Below are 16,394 nucleotides of genomic sequence, written 5' to 3' on the forward strand. Positions count from 1 at the left end.
TATTTCATCATGGACTGTAACAATCCATACAGAGCCATAAATAATCCTTAACTCAAACAGAAGCACATGACAACACTAATACCTTTTGTGAGTCACAAAATCTTAATTTCTTAACGTTCCATGTAAATTTTCCAAGCTAGAAAGCTGCATTAGGGCAACTTGCATGACTTTGACACTATAAAATGGGCTGTGAGGTCAGAGCACACAAGATAAACTATCAGCAGTAACTGGCTGCTTTAATTGCAAGCCAGTTTGTATAAACAACCTTTTTTCCTAAAACTTCTTAACTCTTTTCCTAAGACTCCCTCTACCTTTTAAAAGAAAACAGAGAAATATAACTTATCTCCAGCATTCATCAAACAAACAAAAATTTTTATAAGTTCTCAAAAACAAATGCAAGGAGTTGCAGCAGGAATTTCCAGGATTTTTTTTTTTTTTGCTTCAGTTTAAAGTTTATTGAACTATCAGAGGGAAAGCATTCCCCACATGCCACATAAGTGGGACAAACTCTTCATGCATTCAGTGCTGGGCCCCTTGTCAAAGACAACACTGCACATCTTGCAAAAGCCAAGGGTACCCAGCTGATAATTTGTATTTATACAAAGTTCCTGGGTAAGACCAAAACCACCAGAAATCACACAGCAAAAAAAGCCCCCAAACAGCAAAAATCAGGTAAAAGCTTGACTTACCCCTGTCATGCTGTATCCCTGGAAAACCCAGGATTTATCCTCATTGGTGGCACAACACAAAGCTGCTACTCCCTGTCCCACAGCACAGATAGGTTCTAGAGAAGAATTAAAGCACATTTGTGAACATCTCCAAATATTTAAAACACAGGTGAGTGTGGTGAGCCTCATGCTGCCCTCCTGCAGTGAAGTTATACTGCACTGATAATGTTCTTTTAGGTTGGAGGGGTTTTCCTGCACACTGCAGTACCAATTACTGTCCATAATAAGAATTACTGCAATAATTTTATTATTATTACAGTAAGAGGGAGAACAAGAATTGCAGCTTTTAACTCCAGGCCCAGAGACGGATCCACAAATGCTCAAATGTGGAGCACACCCCAAGTCTTGGTTAACTGCAGCCTTAAGGATAATCCTAGGACATTCCACACTTGGCTCTGAGCCTTGAATGTTGCTGATTTGGACAGAGCTGTTTCTGTACCACTGTAAGGCAGCAAATCCTTCTTTTGAGACAAGCTCTGAAAAGCTTAATACTTTAAGATCTCTTTTTCCTTTCCAAGGCTCCCTTTTTCCTATTTAAGACATCTTAGGACACTTTTCTTTCCTTTTAAGACTCCCTTTTTCCTTTTAGAGACAATTTTGGATACTTTTTTCTTCTAAGTCTCCCTCTCCTTTTTTTTGTCCATTAAGACACTTGTTTCTCCCCTTGAAGACACCCTTTTCCTTCCCAGTTCTGAATGCTCTTTTGCCATTAGTTTCTCTCTGCAGTCTCTGGAAGGCAGCCATTCTGCAGAGGCAGCACAGGAGCCCTGTTCCATCCACCCAATCCCCCGAGGATGTTCACCTACTGCTCTCAGTGCTGAAGTGCTGCAGGATCTTGGCCAGGTACCCGCTGTTGGCCAGGTCAGTCACAGCCCCGGGGCAGTTTGGGATCAGCAGGGCGTGGTACCGAGCCCCTGGTGGGGAGGAAAGCAGCAACTGATTGTAGGACAGGTTAAAAAAAAACCAAAAAGCCTGACCATAAACCCACCACATATTTGGAAAAAAAAAAGGACAAACACACATAAATCAGTTAAAAATGACTTAAAGAAACTAACAGAGCTACACAGAAGAGACAAAAAGGTCCTTCTTAGGATCAGGCACACACATTTTTAATAAGCCCTGATGACCCAGGAAAAACTTACAATTGTTCTGTCTGCTGGCCTCTACTCCAGCAAAATATTTATTTTTAACAAGTAACAGTGTAGCGTGTCTTTACATACAACACAGACATATGTATGTATTGCATATATATTAAAAGAGAATGACCATTCCAAGATATATAACAAAATTGCAAAGCAGTTGCCAGGACTTCCTCTCAAATAAAAAGCAAACCAACAACTCCAGCTGCCAGACTTTTCTCTAGAAACACAACTTTCCTACCCTTCCTGTGCCGTTCTTCCCCAAAATCCTGGCCCTAAGCAGGGAGGGGAAAGCCCCTACAGTGAGCCTTTCACTGTTTCCTTGACAGTGGAGGTGACAGTGGCCTATGGTGACACTCTTACCATCAATGGACTCCAGCTTGGCGGGGCTGGCGTAGGATTTCATGCGGAAGTCCTGGATCCAGCGTGTGTTGCCTTCATTCACATCCACAAAATCAATGGGCTTCCCCTGGGAATAACATGGTTCACATACCATGGTCAGGATCGCTGCACAAGCACCCATGACACTTCCTGAAGTGTCCTGAAGAATCCATGTGGGATTTTGAGATGCTTTCAGCTCTCAAAAAACTGAAATTTTCCATTTTTCCCACTGAAATAGTGCTAATAGCTTTCCTTCCACTCTTTGTGGGAACAGATACTGGACATAGAAGTCCAAACCCACGCTATAGAAAGGCCGCAGTCACTTCAGTATTAAAAAACAGAATTAAAGAGGTCCCTTAATGTCTTAAAGACCTCTCAATATATTTATAGTACAAGTACCTCTTGACAACTGAGAGATCAATTGGTTTCAGGCTGAAATCACAGTTATTTGTCCATTTTCACTCACCCCAGGAGTCGCCACTTGAAGGTTAAAGGCAGAGCTGGCCAGAGTAAAGCAGTGAAGGAACGACTGGGCTGAAACACCTGGAAAAGATTCCAACACATTAGGGAAACAACAGTGATAGTTTAATGCAGGCCACACTTTATTCAGCAAAGTACACAAGCTTGGGTGTTTGAAAGCTCTAGATAATTTCAGATGATTATTTTGTTATGATTTAATGATTTTAAGACATCAGAAATATACAGCCTTCATTACAGGTGAGGCTTGTGCTGAGGAACAGAATCCTGGAATGAGTTGGGTTGGGAGGGACCTTAAAGCCCATGGGCAGGGACATCTTCCACTATCCCAGGTAGCTCCTGTCCAAACTGGCCTTGAACACTTTCAGGGATGGGGCAGCCACAGCTTCTCTGGGCAATCTGTGCCAGGGCCTCAGCACCTTCACAGGCAAAGATTCCTCCTGATAACTTCCGACCTGAGCCGACCCTCCTTCCCCTCAAAGCCACGAAAGCCACACGCAGCACAGCTGCACACGGAGGCCACACCTGCACTGCGGATAGGAAACCAGCACAGCTGTGCAGGGAGGGCACACGTGGGGCCGCACGGCTCGGCTGCGGTGTGACACACACACACACACACACACACACACACACACACACACAGGGGACACGGCCAGGCCTGTGGGGCGGGCACACGCCGCCACAGCCACACGGGACAACCCCCGCACGGCACCGCCCCACCGCTAGGAAGGGACGGGGAGCGCGGGATACTCGAAGAGGTGGGAGCGGTGGCTCCCCGCGAACCGGCGGGGCCTCCCCCACGAGAGCGTCTCACCCGCGGTGGCGGCGCTGGCGACGATGAGGCAGGAGGGCTTGGCCAGCCGGTCCGACATGGCGGGGCCGGGGCCGGGGCCTGAGGGGAGCGGCGGCGGCGCCTCGTGCGGCCGCGCGTGCGCAGTGCGCGGCGGGGCGGGGGAGAGCGCGCGCAATCCTGAGGGAGGCGCTGAAAAGCGCGGGAAGCGCTGAGGGGGCGCTGCGGCCTTTGGAAGGCATCGGGCGTCCCGGGGGTCCCATCGGCAGCTTGTTGTCATTGTTTCCTTATTTCCCCGCTTTTGTCAACCTCAGTGTTCAACTTCTGGGTTTGCATCTGTCATCCCTTGTGTGAATTTAGTAGGTTTATCTCTTGCTGGCTGCTGGTGTGTTGCCGTTATAAAACGGAAGATATGAAATAAAGATAGCACAATACTGCTATTTGCTTTATTTTTTTATTTGAAAAGACTTAATTTCTAGCCTGGTTTCCTAAAGGAAATGCAGCCTATGCTACCTTGTCCGTCTCTTCAATCATCTGTCTCTGCTTTTCTCTCTGTTCTGAATCCATAGGATGGTTAATCTGGATATTCCTCACTGCTCCAGCTTAGATACCAGAAAATTATTTTTAAAAAGGGGGAAAAAAAGCATCTCATTCATCATTCAGTTTCGCTGTTGCATGGGGTACTTCAGGACTTAGTGCCACTCCAGCAGCCTAAACAGTTATATCACAGAGCACCACATTTGTGTCCTTACTCCCTGCTTGTGACCCCAGTGCTTTTAAACAAACACAAAGGACAGCGCTGTCCCACACCCTGCTCCTCCCATCCTCCCTACACTGCCCCAGGTATGTGCAATTCCACACATTGGGAATGTGTGACTGGGGCCAGTGGGAGGGTCAGGCCCCCATCCATCCCAGCCTCTCAGCTCCAGCATTCCCACTGAGAAAACAGGAACTTACTTGATCTCCTGCTCCTGTCAAGACAAACGAAAATTCCTGTCCCCAGCTGTGTCTCTGCAGCAAAACCCTCAGATGATTACACTTTTGCAGCTGAACCCTTTTTTCTGACCCTGTGGAATTTACAGGATTTTTCTTCCCAGTTCTTAAGAAATTAATTTCCAAAAGCCTGCAGGCTTCTGTGGGGACCCTGATTGGAGCTGGTGTAATACAACATCAACCCTGTGTGGTGACATGTGCTGCCAAAAGCCTCCTCCCCTCCGAGAGCCTGGAGAGAGAATCCATGCACAGGGACCCCACAGACATTACCCAGCGCTCAGGGGATGGTTTGTTTGGCAGGTGTTCCCAGGCCATCTTAGAAACAAAAACAGAAAATCAGCAGGAGAAATTTGGCAGGAGAAAGTCACAGCAAAGAGCTGGGGGTGAAGGCTGGAGACCAGCCTGTGGGATAGGGAATCTCTTGGATCAGAAATGTGTCTGTGGGTAAATCTACAACTCAATTTAATTCCTATCTGTGAATAACAATAATCATCCTTTGCCTTTTTCCCTGGGCAGGCTGGAGTTTATTTGGAGCAGGAACTGCCTTTTCTCACAGTTCTCAGTGGGATCACTAATCCTAGAAAACATTGAGCCTTCAGGAAACACAGACATAGAATCCAGGGATCATAGAATGGTTTGGGTTGGAAAGGGGACTTAAAGCTCACCTTGTTCCACCCCTTGCAGTGGGCAGGGACACCTTCCACTATCCCAGGTTGTTCCAAGCCCCATCTACCCTGGCCTTGGATGTATCCAGGGATGGGGCAGACACAGCTTTCTGGGGACAACCTCAAGAGAGAGCACAGCAGGTTCCACTCGCACCCCCAGGTACACGAAGATGCTCACGGGAGGAATTATACAATCTCTCTATGTGTGTGTATATATATCTATATATAGTTTATTTCTCACAATCCTGGTAAGAGTTACAGGTGTATTTGGGAATCATTTACAGTTTCACAGCATATGGAGTGGCCATACAGCTTGTGATGTGAGTAACATACAGTGTGTAGAGAGCACACGATTCCGACCCATCCACCCACCACTCACACAATGGGTTTCCAAAGCTAATACTAGATTCAGCTACGGAGAAAGCCTGGAAAATGTCAGGGTACAGCGTTGGGTGTCATACAACACTGTCAGTCACAATGGGACAAGCTAAACTACTTTAAATTTTCAATCTAGTATTTCTAGTCTACCTGCATTATTGCATTTATACGCTTTTTTTGTTTTCAAAGTCAAAGTAAATAGAATACTATATGGGAAAGGAAAAAATTCTTGACTATTTTAGGATTTGAGCTGCAGCCCATACAAAGTGTCCATAGAAGCATAGACAAGATTATAAATTCAACAAGGTATAAATTAGCTGAATAGCTTTGTGTGTAGGTAGGTGTCCATTTCCCTCCAGGAAATGTGTCTAGCAGCATATTATTTCTGAGAGCAAAAAAAAAAAACCCAAACCTGTATGTTGAACACAGGTAAAGATGTGTAAGTGACAAGCAGGTCTGGTTGTACAGGGAAAAAATCAAGGTGTCACTTGGAAAATTCCTATCATTTGGAAAGCACACTCAGGAGCTGACTCAAAACCCACTGACATCGTTGAAAAGGTGCCTGAGGCTTCCAGAGGAACAGCAGGCATTTCAGTCTCACCTCCAAGGGCTTTGGATCGGTCCCTGGAGAAGTAACAGAATCCAAACAAACCAAAAACAAAATAAAAATCCCCTGTAATCTGACCTTCGAGTTCCCTTCCTACAATTTTAGCTCCTCCACAAACTTATAGCCAACTTGCACCTATGACTGGAAGAGAGTTGGTTTCCTGGGAAAGTGAAATTGCAACTTTTAAAGGCTTCAGTTGAAACAGTCCTGGGAAAAGGCACCAGGGTTATGAAGGGCTGCTCAAAACTCAGTAAAGCCAAATTATTCCTGTGTTGGTTGGTTGGTTTTTAACCAAACAAAATTGTGTGGCACCCTTGTTCTCATCAGCTTGCCCCAGAAGCTTGGCTGCTTGAAGCTGCCATGGCAAAACCAGGGATACGATGCAGGACTTGACTGTTGGAAAGGTGGTTAAAGATTCCTCTTGTCCTGGTGGGAGCTTTGGTGCTGCAGCATCATCACAGAAAGAACCTGGATGTTCATGTTTGGGATGCTCTGCTGGGGCTGAGAAATGGAAAAGTGATGGAACTGTTTGAGAATCGCAAGCTGGGAACAACCAAAAGAGAAATGGGAACAGCCAGTCCCAAAGCCTATTTAACCCAAGTTATGCTTTTCAGCAGAAAAAAAATCTATTTAATTTGAAGAGCATCAAAGAGTAGAGGGCACGAGTCCCAGAGTACTGCATATCCAAGCACACACTGTCCAGAGGAGAGAGCAGAGCTGTAACACAAGGTAGATCCAAACTCATGAATTTGGAAAGCCAAAGGCTGTGATCTCTCACAGGATTCTGAGGCCTATTATGGTCAATTGAATGAAATGTGAATTTTAGAGGCCTGGAAGTCCCACAGTTCTCTATCACCCAATGACACCAGATCAGCTCATTCAGATGAGATAATCCTTGCACTTCCTGCACCCTCATCCCTGGCATAACAGCTGATCCTTCCAGGCCAGTAGAAGTACATGTCCTCGACTTCAAAACTTCTCTTTTCCCTCTTGTTTTTGGTGTTCCAGAGGGCTGAGGGAGCCCTGGCTGCAGCCAAGCACAGTGTGTGCTCACACCATGTCAGCCTCTCTCAAGCAGCCAGAACACCTCACTGACAGGGAAGGACAAGAACAGGACCTTCCTGGGGATTTGTCATCCATGGCAAATCCTGTGGCAGATGGGCACTCAGCCTCTTGCAGACTTAGACCCTCAAATGTGAGGGCAGAGCAAAGCTTCACATATTCCCTGCTGTGACACACAGTCTGGGGGCCCAGTGCTGTCTGTATTTTGGGGGGAGGACCCAAAACCTGCCTTATCCAACCCAAAATCTGCCCCAGCTATGGAGAGGCCACATCTGCAGAGCTGCCCAGGAAGAAAGTAGGGAAAAGAAAGGGAATACAATGCAGTGGCCAAAATAAGGAGGAAAGAACGAGCAATGAATCAGATCAGAAACCAATGGAACCCTGTAGTTTGTAGCAGCTGAAGATGTGGTGTGAACAGACATCCCAGGAAGTATGGAATTTGAAAGGAAAGCAGGTTACAGGGCTGGACTCATGGTCTCAAAAAGAAGAGGAAAAAGTCATCATAAACCCACTTTATTCAGTGGATTAAACCCCCCGAGGGTTGCTGGATGGGGGTGCAGGCTCCAAGGCTTTTTGGGACTGTCAGTCGAGTGCCACCCATAACAGATCCTCAGCATCTGCAGATTTCTCCCCAAAAGAGTAAAGGACCAAATACCTCCAGTGTAAATAGCAGGAAATATTCCCAATTCCAACATCCTGCAGTGAGAATTTACTGGAATACAGGACTGTTATGCTCCAGATCAAAGCAAATTATTCCTCTTCGTGGTGGGAAGTGCCCAACCTGTGCAGCAGAACTGCAGCCAGCTCATGAACATGATGTGATGTATTTGCAGTCCTTGTCATAGCAAAGCACTTGGAAAGAGAGCACAGCCCCTCCTAAAGTCCTGGCAATTCCCCTTAATCATGCAATATTGGTTGTAGAAAACTTCAGGTATTTTTCTAACCCTTTAACATTGCACAGAGCCAGCAGGGATTCATCTGGAAAAGGCAATTAGCAGAGGTTAATTTGCATGGCACCAGAGCTTGTCATTTTTGCCCTTTTCTGAGGAAAAAAAAAGGGGAAAGAGGGTATAAAAGTTAGCATGTCCTTACCAAAGCTAAGAAAATTAAATAGTGCTTTTTCTCTCCACTTCTCTGCTCTGTTCCTTGCACCCTCTCAGAATCTTCACTGACTTGAAGCTTTCCATGGAGCTGATTGAAATTCCAAGAATTTCACCTTTCAAACATATTTTTTCATTGCCTTCCTTTTTTGGCTTACTTCTCGAAGAATCATTTTTCTCTCCAATCTTCAGCACTGTTATTTTCAACCAATTCTAAGAATAGTTAGAAGGCTGCTGAATTCTAAACCCCAGTAGCATTTCCAGGAAAAGTAGGAAATATTTTAAGGCATAAATCATCTCTCACCAGCTCCAGGGGTTTTTGGTTGCACTGCTGTTGTTCATACACAAATCTTGATGCCAGTATAAGCAGGGCTGCCTCAGAGAAGAGACTTCCCTTACGCTCAGTCTAAGGAACGTTTGTGTCAATTTAAAAATAAATGTGTAATTGAGATGATTTTATGATGACCTGTGATCATATCCCTGGTGCCAACAAGAACTCAAAGGCCAGAGCATGGTGATGCCAATGGAAAAATTCCCCTTGTTTTCAGTATTCTATGGATCAACCTTCAAACTTTAGTCCATCAGAGACACAAATAGATGTTTAATTTATCACCCAGCCCGAGGGAACTAAGAAATGCTTCAGGGCAAGTGACTGTTGAGCGCTGTGAGTCCCAGGCAAACCACACCTGCAGAAATGTGTTCTTACCCTCCCAAAAATGCTGCTGCATTATCCCCTGGCTGCCAGATTTGTTTTCATCCTGCTGCAGCACTGTTAGGAATAACAGGACTTATCTACAGGGTATTAAACCAGTAGAAAGAGGAAGCAGAAGCATAATCCATTTCATCTCTCTTAAAATAGAAGCAGCAAAAACCTTCTACTGAGTTGTCCAAGACAGCAAAATGACATCTTTATATTCAACTAAAATTTATGGTTCCCTAAAAGGAGTTTGAGATTGGGTGCAGTGATTCAATCGAGAGTTTTGGTGATAAGCGGAAAGGTCCGAAACCAATTTTGCCAATATTTAATTTATCGACTTGATCAAAAGAGTAAACTAGCAATCTAGATCTCTTCAAACCCCAAGCACAGACTCTGATTGGTTTTAAGTGTTAATTCACTCTCCCCACGGAGATGTCACTGGAAGGACTTCATACCACAAAAACCACACAAAGAAGGACATCAAGCAAATAACGGCGTGTGCTCAGTACGAGAAAAGACAACTATTTATTTAGCACAGCGAGGTCAGTCATTTAAGCCTTCTGCTTCGACAGATTTGGGGCTGAGAGAGGGGGATTTGCTCCCTCAGCCTGGTGCTCGCTGGACATTTTTTGGCTCAGAACAAAAGCACTGCACAGCCTGGCACAGTAAGGCAGGACAGGAGGTGTTTGCAAGTCAGGGCTGCGGCGCTGTGGCGTCTACGCTGGATCTGCCCGGCTCAACACTAGACCCACACTTGGAAAAGCGCTACAGCACAGTCCAGGATAGTCTAAAAGTGCCTCATTTTAAAGCAAAGAGCCCACACGACTACCCAGGGAGGGAGCAGGGGCTTGGGGCTCCGAGCACACCACACACTCAGCACTTCATCAGCCTTGCACTGAGGAGAAACCAGGACCAGAAAGGAATTCAGGAATTCACGCATGGCGTGGTGGGAATGGCACAGAAGACATCACAGACACTTGGTGTGAATGCAGGGAACGAATGAAGGGGCATCTCCAGCTTGGATTCTCTCCCCCTCCCAGACTGCAGCAATACAACACAAAGGTTTGTAGACACACACACACGCAGGATGTGCTTCAAGGCACACACACACACACAGACACAGACAGGTGTTTTCCAAACCAAACTGCCAAAGAGGTGGGTTCCAGGTGCTGAACCTGAACAGCAGACTGTTAAGTGACCACAGAAAGTGGAAAATCCCTTGGGACAGGACAGACCATGTTCAAAATTCCCTTACGGATAGGACATACCAGGTTTGCCATGCAGGGAGGGCTCAAATGAGCGACGTGCCCCGATGAGGAGCTACAGCTCCATCACCACCTCTGTGGTGTTTCTGGATGAAATTGGTGGCCTTGCATCCAAGTGCTCTAAAGGCAGGACTTGGAGATGGAGAAAAGGTTAAGACCATTGGCTGAGAACTGTTTTTCCCCCTCTTCTGTTGCCAAAGGTGAAGACAAGGAAATAAAAACATTTTAGAAAATTAAACTGGAGACTCAAGTGAAGCAGGTGCTTCACCTTCCTCCCCCGATCTATCTATGCTCTGATCTGTGGTCAGGGCAGAATAGATAGATGCTGTGCCTAATGTCACACACTGCTAAAAACAATCCTAGAGCAGAGCTGAGAGGGAGGGGACAGGAAAGGTAGAAACATCTCTTGAAAACAGAAGTCACTGTCTGAAAATCACTACCCTACTTGGCAAAACATGAACCTGAGCAACATAAGCAAAACTCCCTGTGAAAATTTCCCAGCAAAGTTGTGCTGCAGAAATCTGAAGGGAGGAGGACCCTTCTGCTTCTAACCCTTCCCCAGGCTGCAAGTGACATACTGCTGCTGGGAGACACATCCACAGCTCATGCCAAGAGTGCTTTAGGCTACCAGGATCTCACCTGGAGCTGTAACCCTGCTTCCCAAAATTCCTGTGAGCCCAACACACCTGCTCCAGTCTCTATGCTGGCAAAGGTGGAGGCATCAACCTGTAACTGCATCAGGACACAGTGTCTGATATTCCCAGAGGCCATACACCTTTGGGAATATTTTCTGAGCTCACAATAGGAGTAGCCATGCATTCCAAGCCCATGGGCATTCAGCAGGTCAGATCTGGAAGTAAATAAGACAGACATGAGCCAAGAGAAGAATTGCCAAGTCAGGTTATATCCCTCCACTGTCCCATTCAGGGACTGTGCCAGAGGCAGACACTGCATAGGCAGCACCTGAGGAATGCACACCTCCCTCTATCCCTGCAGCCCCTGAATTCATCCATCCATCCATCTCAGTTAAAGGTGCACAACGGGCTCTGTAACAGAACTCACCCCACTGTGTCACAGCCTCTTTCTAATCATCATTCCTGCCCCTGCCCATGGGCTGTGGCTGCTGCTGAACTCCCATTGGACCTCATCTAATCTCTGACCCAATTTAAACCCAAAATGCAAGGGGTTTTTACAACACTGTTTTTCAGCAGCCAAGACAAGCCTAATGGAAGTTTTCAGAGGCAGATCTCCTCACCTCTTGCTGTTTAGTGCTGAGCATCGGCCAAAGCACTAAACACCCTCTCTCCTCCCCTCACAAGGTCTGGCTTTAGAGCCAAGGTACTCACCCATGAAATCAGGTTGCTCCCAAGGGCTGGGAATTTGTTTCCATTTCCAAAGTGTGGACGAGGTACAAATTCCTGCTACTACTGTCACAAGAGGGAGGTAAGAAATCCACCCCGGACAGACTCCAGTGCCTTTGAAAGGGGTTTCCCTGGTATAAAGCAGGTAGGTCAGTGTTACTCTCATGGGGTCCTAGGTCCTCTCTGCCCCTAACACCAGCTCATGTCTCCCCCCTTTTCCTGTCTTCCCATCTGCTGAGACCACAGCCTTCAGTGGGGGAAAAAAATCCAGTGAAAGGCCTTATCCAAAGGCCAAAAAAATGAACACAAATAGTCCAGCCAACCTCGAGCTTAGACTGAGGCCACAGCACCCTGCAAAGCCCAGCCTAACTTTAGGAAATACTAGATCCAAAACAAAGTCTCTCTATCCCAAACACCACCCGTGTGACCCTGGCGAGCCTGGGGATCCTGAAGGCTGCAATGGGACTTCTCTGGGCCACAGCACAGCCCCTCTGGTCACTGTCCCACTGGCAGCTCAGCCAGAAGAGTGACCTGATTGTGACATCCCAGGCTCACACAGGTCTCTGCTACCCTGCAGCCGCCCTGGTTCCTCCAGAGCACTTCCCAGGCAGGTGTTCCAAGGTGGAATGGTGAGTGCCAGATACACAGACACCGATTAGGGATCACCAGTGGCTGCTGGGTCAGGGAGTTGCCTCTTCCCTGCCACTGCCCCTGCGCTTCCCTTGTCCCAGGGGGGCTGGAAAAACACCTCCAGCCCAGCGAGACAGGCGAGCCGGGCCTTAGCACTCCCCTTCCATCTTCTTTACCACAGCCCAAGTTAAAACAGAACCAAACAGAAACCAAAACACAAACTGGGACTCCGAATGGGACGTAGAACACTTTGGACTTGAAAACGGGACTGCAAAGGGGAAGGGGGGGCGTCTCCCAGGGAGGACAGCAGGGGAGGGGAGGGGACACCGTCATTTACACCGATCAGGAGAAGCTGTAATCTATACACAGCGGTATAAGCCAAGATATATTACATGAAAGAACACACTGAGTGTATGGAGTTACCCACAGCGGGTCAGACTGGCACAGTTGTCTTGAACAAGACCCTGGAGTTGCAGTTGGTGTTTGTTGTTGACCTATCTAGCTCACTCTCTCTCTATATATATAGCTATGTATAGAATTTCTCTGCATGCATTTGTCTCAAAAGGAGCTGTACAGCTGGGCTGGGTTTCTCATCCCCACCCCGTCTCGGTCTTCATTTTTTCCGGGCTAGGAATGCCACTCCCACAATCACAGCCAGCGCAGCCACCGCCACTCCTCCAACGATGATCAAGGGCTTCATGTTGTCGAAGAAGCTGCCGGGTGACTCCTCGGAGCTGTTTCCCTTGTGGTCAGAGTCAGGGGACTGGCCGCTGGCCTCCTGCGTCTCCGTGGCGGCGGGGCTGGGTTTCAGGTTGCTGTGGTTGTTGGCGATGGCAGCGTCACCTCCCGCCTTCTTGGTGGCCGTGGCAGGAGCAGGCTGCTCTTTGGGGGTCTCCTTCTTGTCTGCATTCGTGGCAGGCCCAGGGTTGGGTTTTTCCGGCTTCCCAGAGCTGGCGGCCTTGGCGTCGGGTTTGTTTCCGCTTCGGACGTTGCCTTTGGAATCCATCCTGGGGTGCTGTGGGCAGTGACTGGATACGTGGGGCTATCCCAGCTCTTCTCCCTTGTCTGGCTGCTGCGGGAAGCAGAGGAGCCCCCCGAGCTCAAGGCCTGGGAGCGGTGGTCTTGGGATGCTTGTTATGCTGGCAGTGTCCTACCTGGACATGGTACAGCACCTGGAGGGGGAAGCAGAGCAAGGAGAGGTGAGTGACAGGGCAGAGCAAGCCAGCATTGCTCTGCCTGGAGGTGATGGAGGAGAACAGAAAGGAAGACTGGAAAACTGTTGGCTCCTTCTTTCAGAACTGTGAATTCCATTCAAAGCATTTACTACAGGCTCTGTGCTTGTAACAATCACAGAACCAGAGAATAGCCTGAGTTGGAAAGGACCTTAAAACTCACCTTGATCATGCCATGGGTAGGGATACCTTCCACTGGATCAGAGGGCTCCAAGCCCTGTAGAGCCTGGCCTTGGACACTTCCAGGGATGGGGCAGCCCCAGCTTCTCTGGTCAATATGTACCAGGGCCTCGGCACCCTCACAGGGAAGGATTTTTTCCTAATATCGAACAGGAACATCAAACAAGTTGGACTGACTGTCATCTGTGGTTGTTGCCACATCTGGGCATCTGCAGTCCAAGTCCATCCTGGCTGTGTGTGTCAGGCCATTTGTCAGCAATGACAAACTCACATCCAACCATCCAACCAAATAAACCTTACTTTGCCTTTGCTTACCTTTTCACTTCCTTCTGGGTAAGGAGAGAACACTTTGTTCCATGGGAAAGGAGATGGATAGATCCTCCCTGCCTGTCTCACCCTCCATCCTTCCTTTCACAGCACTAACCCAAGGTCCATTTAGGAAGTGGTTAATATGTGATCTTGTGTGATACTCTCCCTCCAGATGGGTACTGCAGGAAAACCAGGATTAGTTCTTCAATTTTCACAGGCATCAGAGATAAAAGGATTATTCCTGGCAGCATTTTGGTGGAACAACAGCAAAACAAAGTGCCAGATCCTCAGCTGGTGCAAAACAGAGGATTGACTGCACGGATTTACTGCGGAGCTGGATCTCTTGGTGACAGAGACATCTCACTCTTGTCATCTCCTTTCAGGGTTGCTAGACTTGTCCATGGAGCCAAACATGGAGCCAAACTGGTGATCAGCTGGGGCTATCTTCCCCAGGGAACTGGTGGAAGTGGTGAACAGCATGGCTGCACCACAGGAATTCAGCAAAGGGACAAAGTGGGCTTTGAGGGGATGTAAAACTACTGCAACAACCTCACCCCACAAACCTGGCAGGGCAGGGTGAGTTGAGGATGGAGCTCCTGTAGCTGCACTTCCATGTGATGGGAGGAGAGGACAATGCACTGGGCATTTTGCCACCAGGCTCTGGCAGTTCAGCACCACATCAGCCCCGAGCTCAGGAAATAAAGAGGAACCAGGAGGCTCTGCCGGCTCCCTGCTGACCTTCAGGGCTGCCAGGAGCCTGCCGGGAACTTTCTGCCTGCTAAGTGAAATCAGAGCTCATTGTCTGGATCCAGAGCTGAAGAGGCTCCTCAAAAACCTCAGCCAGCAAAGGTTCCTTCCACAGCAGCTCAGAGGGCAGATCACTCCTCTAATGACAGGAACAAAGTCCCAGGACTGCAGCAACGATCTGTGCTGCTGACTCTGCTGGAAAAGAGGCTGACAGATGTGGGGCTTTCATCTCTGTTTAGGCAGGAATAGAGGAAATCCCACAGAAATTACAGGTTTGGGACTAGACCAAAGTTGAGCAACACCTTATGGCTCCTAAATATAAGATGGAAACGCCTCCCTCTCCTGCTCTCCCTTGCAAGCCATTTCTTGGTGGCCACCAGCTGCTCCAGTGCCAGTCAGCTGGAGCAGACTGAGGGAACAGCAGCACCAAAATCATGGAATTCCATAGGTCTCAAAGAATATCCTAAGCTGGGATCCACAAGGATCTTCCAGTCCAGCTCTTCACACTGCACTAGGCCTGGTGACCATAAACCCCCATATTTCTCATTGACTGCAGCTGGACAGTGCTTGCATTCCCTAGTTTGGGATACTAAACCCTTTTGGAAAGCCCAGACTGTGCCTTTCTCACCGTTTGCTGAGTGTGTATTAGACACTTGGGCATCCTGTACCACACAAACACCACCCCGGATGCTCACCCAGCTTCAGACCTCACTGTGGTTTGGGAGGGAAACAAGGGCCTCGCCAAGTGCAAGAATATTTTCCTCTCAGTGCTCATTCTGTAATATTTCTGTAGATATCACCTGCCTCGCCTTTTCCTATGCCTCCAGAGAGCATCCATACCGCTCTGTCAGCACAAGTCCTACATAAATCCAGGGCTGAGGCTGCACACAGTCACTTCCAGGACTCTGCTCCTCTGGTTTGGGACCCATTTATTCTTTTTCTTTTTCAATCTGGTACAATGAGACACAAAGAAATAGTAAGTGGAGGCCACAACTAAAGTGGGCTCAGAAGTTAAAGCAGGGAGAACCAGATTAATCATGGCATAAATATTAATTTACCTTCCTTGTCGCTTTGATATCAGTTAACTGGGCCACTCACACACTCTGGTATTTGTGTGGTTACAGCACATAGACCAAGCATTAAACATCTGCTCTTTCCCCAGGAAAGTAATGTGCAGCCTATGGAGATAGTGAGGTAAATCAGAGAGGAGGAACTCACCTTTCTGCTGAGAAATGGAGACCCAGCACAGCCCAGGCACCTCAGTGTTTATCCACACCCCTCACTGATCCAGATTCCTGGGGGCAGGAGAGCTGGTTTTGCTTGGAGCCCATGCTGGGCCATGGAGCTTTGTCCTGCCACCATGCCCTGCATTGCCACAAACAGAATTTCCTGATTCTAAGTGCATTTCCACTAAAAGCAACACAAACCCCTCATGCAGCTTAGAAAAGGTTTTAAAAGACGTAGAAACCAAACTAAGCAAAAAATCAATTCGGCAGTTCTTAAGTGCCCGCATAAAAGGGCTTTTGTCTGTGGTTTTCCATCACTGCAAGTAGCCACAAGATCACCCAGCACCTCTCCAGACCCTCTGGCCTGGCTCCTCCTCTGGTTCCTGTGTACCCTTAGCAGCATATCCTCTTCCATCCCAGTACTTAA

At 47.7% G+C, this 16,394-nt stretch overlaps 2 protein-coding genes across 8 annotated transcripts in view; both read right to left on the bottom strand.

The window, feature by feature from the left end:
• Positions 1 to 10,802, bottom strand: part of GATD1 (glutamine amidotransferase class 1 domain containing 1) — a 19,382-nt gene extending 8,580 nt beyond the window's left edge. For all 3 annotated transcript variants that reach the window (XM_088175473.1, XM_014876338.2, XM_014876337.2), the window contains exons 1-5: positions 3,540 to 10,802; positions 2,715 to 2,791; positions 2,231 to 2,336; positions 1,535 to 1,642; positions 690 to 784 (exon numbers count right to left, since the gene is read on the bottom strand). In XM_088175473.1, the coding sequence (XP_088031599.1) occupies positions 690 to 784; positions 1,535 to 1,642; positions 2,231 to 2,336; positions 2,715 to 2,791; positions 3,540 to 3,795 (642 nt within the window). In that variant the 5' untranslated portion in view covers positions 3,796 to 10,802. The remainder of the gene's footprint in view (positions 1 to 689; positions 785 to 1,534; positions 1,643 to 2,230; positions 2,337 to 2,714; positions 2,792 to 3,539) is intronic.
• CEND1 (cell cycle exit and neuronal differentiation 1) overlaps positions 9,517 to 16,394 on the bottom strand; it is a 13,388-nt gene continuing 6,510 nt past the window's right edge. For 2 of the 5 annotated variants that reach the window (XM_014876339.2, XM_014876341.2), the window contains exon 2: positions 9,517 to 13,445. In XM_014876339.2, the coding sequence (XP_014731825.1) occupies positions 12,887 to 13,279 (393 nt within the window). In that variant the 5' untranslated portion in view covers positions 13,280 to 13,445 and the 3' untranslated portion in view covers positions 9,517 to 12,886. Of the gene's footprint in view, positions 13,446 to 15,959; positions 16,107 to 16,394 lie in introns of all 5 variants that reach the window. The other 3 variants (XM_088175483.1, XM_088175484.1, XR_015807499.1) reach the window with 3 other exon arrangements.

This window comes from Sturnus vulgaris, chromosome 18 (genome assembly GCF_052056855.1).
Source record: "Sturnus vulgaris isolate bStuVul1 chromosome 18, bStuVul1.hap1, whole genome shotgun sequence".
Taxonomy (NCBI): Eukaryota; Metazoa; Chordata; class Aves; order Passeriformes; family Sturnidae; genus Sturnus; species Sturnus vulgaris.